This window comes from Physella acuta, unplaced genomic scaffold, assembly GCF_028476545.2.
Source record: "Physella acuta isolate Inbredline_101_S28 unplaced genomic scaffold, ASM2847654v3 ptg002149l, whole genome shotgun sequence".
NCBI classification, from domain to species: domain Eukaryota; kingdom Metazoa; phylum Mollusca; class Gastropoda; family Physidae; genus Physella; species Physella acuta.
Genome location: NW_026733650.1, coordinates 7,833 through 17,100, shown reverse-complemented (window position 1 = coordinate 17,100; position 9,268 = coordinate 7,833). Strand labels below are relative to the sequence as shown.

The 9,268-nt window shown below is 36.3% G+C and overlaps 1 protein-coding gene across 1 annotated transcript; it reads left to right on the top strand.

The window, feature by feature from the left end:
- Window positions 1-1,344: 1,344 nt before the first annotated feature.
- LOC131932368 (nuclear speckle splicing regulatory protein 1) lies at window positions 1,345-7,835 on the top strand. Its single transcript, XM_059289287.1, has 9 exons — window positions 1,345-1,399; window positions 2,340-2,433; window positions 2,988-3,041; window positions 3,343-3,471; window positions 3,844-3,918; window positions 4,327-4,459; window positions 5,136-5,256; window positions 5,604-5,702; window positions 6,022-7,835. The coding sequence occupies exons 1-9, from the start codon at window positions 1,371-1,373 to the stop codon at window positions 6,986-6,988; spliced, it is 1,701 nt and encodes a 566-aa protein (XP_059145270.1). The 5' UTR covers window positions 1,345-1,370; the 3' UTR covers window positions 6,989-7,835.
- Window positions 7,836-9,268: the final 1,433 nt, after the last annotated feature.

Genomic DNA, 9,268 nt, shown 5'->3' with positions numbered 1-9,268 from the left:
AACGGTGTCGCTAGTTACCAAAATATACGATTTAAAAAAAAATTATTACAAGATATCAAATGGCATTTATTTAATTGAAACTGCAATACATTTTTTGAATACATCATAACCCATGCTAACCAGCTCGGAAATGTAGATTCTATAGGGCCTACATATAGTACATAATCACCATCCGATACAAATATCGAAAGACAATTTTAATTGCTCCCTATTCATACCGTCATAAAAAACAACAAGCTGACGTTTATTTTCACTGATACACGTCAGTCCAGCCCACGATCTCAGTCTCATCCAGAGTTTCTTCCAGGCATCTCTTCGGGGGGGGGGGGGCTTTGCCCCCCCCCCCCCCGAAAATTTTTTACCGCCCCCCCCCCCCCGAACGAAATGAAATTTATATAATTTATATAGAAAATATATACTTTTAACAGTGTCCGCCCCCCCCCCCCCGAAGAAAGTTTACCGCCCCCCCCCCCGGAGAAAAAAGTCTGGAAGAAACACTGATCTCATCATCTGGGCTACCTTTAAAAAGAAAACAGCTTAATTTAGAAGCATTTCAAAAACTTTATATTAACGAAGAATCTAAGTGTGAGCTATGAGGCGTTGCTTCTGGATTATTTTTTTTTAATTTAACTTTCCATAGGCAACCTTCTGTAAACCTTATTGCGTTCTTAAAGATTTAGGTTTTGCAACATAGAACTAGATCTTATATATTAGATCACTGTACTGTACACATATACAATTAAATTCAAAAATAGTTTTAGACAGTGTCAATTGTTTGAAGGATTGTTTCTGATTGCAAAAAAAAAGTAGTTCTTTTCTTGCATTACTATGGTTCCCATTTTAGTAGCAATTTTGCGATTACGAGTACTTTTCTTCTTAAAAATAATGAAGAAAAAAATATAAAAAATCGAGTATCCAGATTTATTTACCTTAAAAGCTCGGGGGCCCGTGGACTTTGTCCACCTTGGTTACATGGTTGTTACGCCAAAGAACCCCCCCCCCCGCCCCAGAAGTTTATGGAAATCTCTTCATATATATGCGGAAGACCTCTAACAGAAAAAAAAGTTTTTATATTTACTGTTTCCCAAAATATTTACCCATAATCTTTTAGATCTACTATAGTTATATATATATAATGTTGAAAAACATCATTTAAAAAATTAAACGAACAGAATGTATATATATATATATATATATATATATATATATATATATATATATATATATATATATATATATATATATATATATATATATATATATATATATATATATATATATATATATATATCTGTTCGTTTAATTTTTTTAATGTTTTTCAACATTTCGTTATTTAGTAACCACTAGACATAGATCGACATAAACAAATCATGGCAGACGATCAGAAATCTGGTAAAGTGTAAGGATTCTGTTTTGTTTTTTCTTACTATTTATGTTTACGATAAAGATATAGATCTAGATTCTAGATCTAATAGTTTGAAATAAAGAACAACAAGTAATGCAACGTTACATTAAAAAAAATGTATGCGATGGTTCTTTCGTGACCAAGTCTAAGCCTAAGCAAAGGGCCGGTGCTAAGCCTGCTAAGGCATAAGGCCAAATCAAACTTCAAGAATAATCAAGAAGAACAGTTGAAATTTGAAAATCCAGAATCCCAGATCCATCATCATTAAAATTTATAATCATATCATCATTCATTTGTTGACATAAATAATAAATTATATCGTCACAAAAAGCCAGACCCACCCCCCCCCCTTAAAATTACGTCACACCTCAGCCCACAACCCCCCCCCCCCCTCAAAATTGCAGTTGAATTTTTTTTTTAAGCATTGAAATTGATATTTTTCCAAAATCTTGCCTGGACTCTGTCAAAATAGAGTATTTTAGTCAATTCCTATTAAAATTTATTAAAACAGTTTTCTAAAATGTGAAATAACGTCTAAAATTCGTTTTCTAACATTGATTTTTTAAAATGCAAAAGTGTGACGTCGCACCATCTGAACCCCTCCCCCTCATCACACACCGTCACAATAATACAGACCCCCCCCCCTACAAGTGTGTCGTCATTTATGGACGACCCCTTAGTGTTTAGGCCTATATTTTAGTGATAACTGTAGTGAAACGTAGTCAGTGTAGGTAGCAGGATAAGAAGTTTTCCACCTACTTCAAAGAAGTTTTACAAAATTTGAACAAAATTGATCAAATTCGTTTAGAATTTAGTGTTTTATAGAACTTCACTCATCTAAAATAGCAGTAGGCCTAGAATCTTAGATAGTGTACTAATTTCACCATTAAATTGCATAACAAAAGTAAGCAACAGTGTATTTTTATCTTTCCAGCTATGGTCTCATTCTTCCCAAAAAGGCCGGACAGTCCAATGCCAAGTCTGGCAAAGCTGCTACCTTTAATGTTTTTGGAGGCGAAAGTGATGAGGTTATCTGATTTATTCTACTTTTATAATGTTCTTAAATATATTAAAAGGCTTTTAATGTATGGGTTGTAGTTTTTTTTTTAATAAGGAAAAACATAATTAAAACAACTATTTTTATCTTATGTAAAAGTAAAAGTTTCCCTTTCAAACCTGACGGTCTATGGGGCAAGTGAAGTAGAGTTCACTTGATTCTGTGACCTTGGCATATGAAGAGATAGTGTGGTCAGCACTATGCCCAGCCGCCCTTACTTTCCCTAATGTGAGTTAGGTACCCATCAGAGTTGGGTGGACTCAGGGACGATCTACTAATAGGGCTTGAACCCGGATTCGAACTCGTTATCTTATGTATCTTATATTAAAGGATGATATAATTCTGTTATTTGAAATTTTATGATGCTTCTAAGTAAATAGAAATTTAACTTGTTTTAAGGATGTGTCATCAAAAATGGGAAGGGGTGAGGTTTGATAAACAACTGTTACAACTTACTATCAAAGATGTTCAGGTTGTATTTTATGTAATTTACTTTATTAATAAATTAATTCACTTATATTAAAGGAAGACAATGGATCCACCGTTAAAACTTCAGCCCCCAAAACAGTCAAGAGACAGGTGATTTATCTAGTTGAATATTCATGTATACTGAACATTTTTCTGATATTTATAAACTAGCTTTACCACTGTTAGACATTCAGTTTTAGTAAAACATGTAGAGAAAAAAAATTATATACTTTTAGTTTATAATATAAATTATTAAATTTTAGTATACTGATATAACTGATTTAAAATAATGACCTGTGATATTTCATTACATATTTTAATACATAAACCAAGAGTACTGATCATTTGTGTTTTTGTTGTCTAATAAGTCTAAGTGTTATGTAATTTTTTTGTTATTTAATTCTTATCTCAGACTCAGATGGACATTGACAAGGCTTTGCAGGAAGACCCTACAGTGTATGAATATGATTCTATTTATGACGACTTACAAGCCAAGAAGCCTCAAGTTGGTGCTAAAGAAAAAAGTTCTGTAGACAGAAAGGTTAGCCAAGATTATTTTTTTCTCAGTTTTAATTTAATAAGAAATGCCTATATTATTTCATTTTTGAAAAAGCTATCACATGCAGTAGTATTTAACCTTTTTGGGAGTACCAAACACCACCAGTTTTATATTCGCATTCATCAAACCCTTCCTAATAGTTGTACTGTCAAAATCTGATCGTGAATCATGAGTCTTGTGTATCTTGACCTCAGACTAACTAAATGAATCCCTGAGGTTTGATTGAGCCTAGGTTAAAAAAAATACTGATCTAATGTTATTATCTTTCCATAACTTGACAGAAAAATATTGGAATACTGAAGTAAATTTCAGTACAAATAAAAAATGTAAATGTGCCATTTTTGTTACATTTAGCCAAAATATATTGCTGGCCTGCTTAAAGCTGCTGAAACAAAGAAGAAGGAAGATGAGAGAAGGAAAGAAAGACAGGTAGGCAGAATGTTTTCTTCTTAAATTATAATTATCTCTACTTCTCAAAAGTATTACTGTGGTTGATCTGTAAACTTTTTGTGTTTGCCGTAAGTACCAATCCACCAAAATCAGTCTGCTTTTTACAACCGTTGTGATGTTAAGATATCTGCCATCATTGAGGCCTCAGAAATGAAAATTATGTAAATAATCTACACAATGTCTGGAGAGTATTAGTATTTTTCGCTAGGTCTGACCTTAACTAAACTAGACACCGGAGCCACACATTTTTAGACTAGATTAGCTTGCTTATATTAGTTTACTCCATGTTCCTGGCATAGTATTGCCCTGCCAAGTCTCATAGAAGTTCCATAAAAAAGGAACAGTTGCACCCACCATGTAGATGAATGCTGTGTTTATTGTGTGAAGGTGCAGAAAGAACGTGAGGCAGAAGGTGAGATGTTTGCGGACAAGGAGAAGTTCGTGACCTCGGCATACAAACAAAAGTTGCTAGAACTGCAGGCAGCAGAAGAAGAGGAGAAAAGACAGGCTGCCATAGAAAGTAAGGGAGGTTTTTTTACAGAGATTTTTGCTGTATTTTCTTTTGTTTTGTATGCATGTTGTGTTACGAGAACCTTTAGTATTAAGTGTTTTTTTAAAGTCGCATAACTTTAATTTATGTACTTCTTAATTTCAATACATCTTATGTATGCTGTATTTATGTAAAAAATATTTGTTTCATTTCCCCCTTACTTTGTTTATACATGATGTTATTTTCTGTTTTCTTCCCTTTCTGTCAAGAGTATTGACTTGTTCAGAAATTACCTGTTCACTTTTTAAATATTATCATTTATCTTCCCCTTGTTTAAATAATAAGTGTTTTACATCCTCTATTTGACAGCCATAATGAAATAAAAGAAACAAATCTGTTTGTCTTTCAAAAAATGTTTTTGTGATCAAAATCTGCTTGTTTTGAGAGAGATTTATATTACAATAACTGTGTGTACTCAGGGTTTTGCACAAATGAGAAAGGAGCTTATATATATAAGCTTATATATATAATCAGCCATTCTTTTTGTAGTCCATGGACCTACTTTGTAAATTATTATAAAAAATAAGTTTGAGTACATGTAGTGTATAAAAGAACATGACACTGACACAACATTATTATATTTATAAAAATGTGTTAACTTATGCCCTGTTCAATATTTACTCAAGAAATACTCTCTATGGTTCAGGTATGCTTGATGTTACCAAGCAGAAAGACATGAGTGGTTTCTATAGATACTTGTACAGATCTACAGCAGGAAATGACATCACACCATCAGGGGATGGAGAGAAGATGGAGATCAAAGAGGAGTTAGTGTTGTTTTTCTTTTCTAAAACTTTTTTTTTAGATCTTAGAGAGAATTTAATTTTCTTGAGATTAATTTGATGTAAAAATCTTAATATACCTGTTTTTATTAGTTAATTTTAAAACAAGTTAGTTAAAATAAGTGTAGCAAAACATTAGAAATAGTACATGCCTAACTTTAGTTGAAAATTTAGAAGATGGGACAGTCCTTGTGATCTATGATTTCATGAATATTTACACAATCTGCACTGACAGGAAGACAAAATTAACTTTCAAAGTTTTTATCGTGTAGTTTATGGTTTAATGTATTAATCAATTATAATGTGTCATATTTTTAATGATGTTTGTTTAGGGAGCCGGACGCACCAGATAACAATGTGAAAAAGGAAGAAACTTCTCCCCCGAAGCACAAAGAATCCTCTTCTTCATCTGCTGGTTCTTCATCTGATAGGTACAGAAATTAATTTTGAGTTTTATAACAAATATTGAACCATTGATGAAAATAATATAATTTGAAAATGGAAAAAATTTGATTGCATTAGTCAACAATTTGTATGTCTGCCAATAATGTTAAGCAGTAATCAAAACTATTAACACAAATTTCTGCTTACAAAAGAGACCTGTGATCATACATAATTGACAAATTGTTTTGTTGATATTTCACCTTTTATTGTTCAACAGAAAGTTAAAAAAATAGTTAAGTTCATGAACACAGAAATGAAACTAAACGGCTTTTAAATGTACAACAAAATTTTTGCTTTTTTTTACAGTGATGGTTCAGATTCTGAGGTGAAACAAGGCAAAGAAAAAATTGCTTTCTCAAAGCCCATTCGCCCGAACTCAGGAGGGAAGTTCAGAAAACGAAAGAGTGACTCCTCATCCCCTGAGAGCAACAGAGACAGATCAAAGGGGTCTTCCTATAGAAGACAGTCCTCCCCACACAGGAGAAGGTCCTCTGATGATAGAAGACAGTCCTCCCCACATAGACGGAGGTCCTTCGACAACAAAAGACAGTCCTCTCCACACAGGAGGAGGTCCTCCGATGATAAACGACAGTCCTCTCCTCATAGAAGAAGCTCCCCTCCGTATGGAAGACAGTCCTCTTCACAGAGAGGGTATTCCCCAGGTGCCAGGGGTAGAAGAAGAGACGATGACAGGGATAGCTATAGGTCAAGAGGCTCCAGGAACAGGCATTCTAGGTCAAGATCACCCAGATCAAGATCTCCCAGAGCAAGATCTCCTGCAAGAGTTGGTAGGCGAGCAGAAAGGTCACGGTCACGATCCCTCCCACGCAACAGTGAGGCTAAGCACAGGCAGAGGTCAAGGTCACGGTCTAAAGATAGATCTGCCCCAGATGAGCCTCATCAAAAACACAAGGCTGGAAGTCACAGAGAAAGGTCAGGGTCGTCTGACAGAAAGATGAGAAACTCACCTCCCGGGGGTAGGAAAGATGAGCCTGTTGGGCTGGATGGGAAGGTTGGAGGAGGAGACAAGCCAAGAGAGGAAGGTTCAGATGAGGAGGTCAGTGAAGGTCCACTCAGGGAGGACAGTGTGAAGGTTGCGGCTGACAGGAAAGATGACGTAAAAGTTGCTGTGGAAGACAAGAAACAGGAAGAGAAACCTGTTGATCCCAAGGATAAAGTTTACCCCCATCATAACTCGCAGAAAGATATTGCAGAGGCCAGGAAGAGATATCTGTTGAGAAAGATAGCTAGGGAGAGTGAGAGGGCAGCATAGGGCAGAGTCAATGGGCAGTTAAGTGGAAGGTGAGTGAATGGACAGTTCAGTATTGAGTCAATGAGTGAATGTGCGGTTCATTGTGAAGTGAATGAGCAGTTCAGTATTTAGTGAGTGAATGGCAGTTCATTAAGAAGTGGTCAGTTTTGTAGCGAATGAATGGGCAGTTCATTGGGAAGTGAGTGAATGGGGAGTACATTAGGAATTGAGTGGGCTGTTCAGTATTGAGTGAGTAAATGGGCAGTTTATAAGGAAATAAGTGAGTGGGCAGTTCAGAATTGAGTGAGTGGGCAGTTCAGTATTGAGTGAGTGGGCAGTTCAATAATGAGTGAGTGGGCAGTTCAGTATTGAGTGAGTAAATGGGCAGTTTATAAGGAAATAAGTGAGTGAGCAGTTCAGAATTGAGTGAGTGGGCAGTTCAGTATTGAGTGAGTAAATGGGCAGTTTATAAGGAAGTAAGTGAGTGGGCAGTTCAGAATTGAGTGAGTGGGCAGTTCAGTATTGAGTGAGTAAATGGGCAGTTTATAAGGAAATAAGTGAGTGGGCAGTTCAATAATGAGTGAGTGGGCAGTTCAATAATGAGTAAGTGGGCAGTTCAGTGGGAAGTGAGTGAGAGGCATTATAAAGAGTGAAAGTTTTTTCAACAGCATGTGAGTGGAAAGGCAGCATAGCATGAAAGGCACTTCAGTAGCAAGTGGGAAAGAAGAAGATATAAAGGTTCCAGGGCAATATAGTTGCAAGATTATCAAAGAATGATATAAATGTAATGCAGCATGAAAGGGAAATGTTAAAATGGTTTGATTAGGTTTAATTTTGTATTTTCATTGTTTAACAATGTTGCTTTATATAAAAAAAAAGTAAAAACAATTTTTGTTACTTGTTGATAAAATTGGTTTTAGTTAAATTTTATGAATGAGTGGTGCAGTAAGAGAGGAAACAACCAGTGGCGTAGCGAGGTCGGGTGTCACCCGGTGCGGCACTTGATGGTGTCAACCCCCAGAGGCGCAACAACCCTTCCCGGGGACAAACTTTCAATTTTCGATTTACACCCCCCCCCTCAAACTTTCGATTTGCACACCCCCCCCCACCTCTTAAAAGGCTATTTAACACTCTAATTAATCACTCTATTAAGTGGAATTATCATTTTTCTCTATATATTTTGCTATTTTTTGCCTTGGTGTCACCCCCCTAAATGGTGTCACCCGGTGCGGTCCGCACCCCCCTCGCTACGCCCCTGGAAACAACTACTGTAAAACCTATTTTTGTTGCACTACATAGGTTTTAGAAATTTTAAAGAATCATGTATTAGACATCCTAAAAATCTTGTATGGCGGTACTATGTTGACTTAGCCATGCTTGGACATACAGAGAAGAATAATTTTGGCCATGCAGAGAATTATTATTTTGGCCATAGAGGGAATACATTATTTTTACCGTACAGAGTAAAATGACAGAGAATCGTGACTTGAGCGTGGGATTATAGTGTTGCTAAATAGATGAAAAAAGTTAAATGTGATCGGGTGGTGTAGTAAAGGGCCAGAACTTCGCCAAACTTACATGGATGTTGTTATTTCCCTTGAATTGTTTGTCATAGCGCATGAGAAATGTGATACAAATCAATCCTTCAATTATTCATATTGTGGTGAAAGAATCTGTTGCAAGAGCTTTTTTGAATTTAGATAGGTGTAGAATAGGCCTGGCCTTCCCGTGCGTTATGGTTAAATTGAGTCATTAAATAAACAGTGTCGGTAAGATTGCGCTTTAGACCTATAGCTACGACCATGTGTAGGCTATATTCAGTGTTTCTTTCAGACATTTTCTACGGCGGGAACTGGTTAAAGTACGTATTTTTTCTATATTTTCTATAACTCTCAGAACCCAAACCCCCCCCCCCCCCCAAGAACAGAGTTTCTTCCACGTCCCCCGAAGAAAGTCACCCCCCCCCCACCAACGAAATGGAATTTATATAGAAAGTATATACTTTTAACAATGTCCGGCCCCCCCCCCCCCCCGAAAATTTAAAGTGCCTCCTATTGAAAAATCTAAGCCGTTTGCATGAAAACAGTGGCGAGGGGGGGGGGGACGGACATATGTCCCCGGGCGCCAAAATGGGTTGGAAAAACAAACTGAAAGTTTGAGGGGGGTGCAAATCGAAAGTTTGTCCCCGGGTGCCGCGAAGGGTCGCTACGCCTCTACATGAAAATGAGATATATCCCTATGAAACGTGCTAAACTCAAGACTGTCCATCTTTCAGCAGCTGTCTGTCAGTTCAAACAGTTC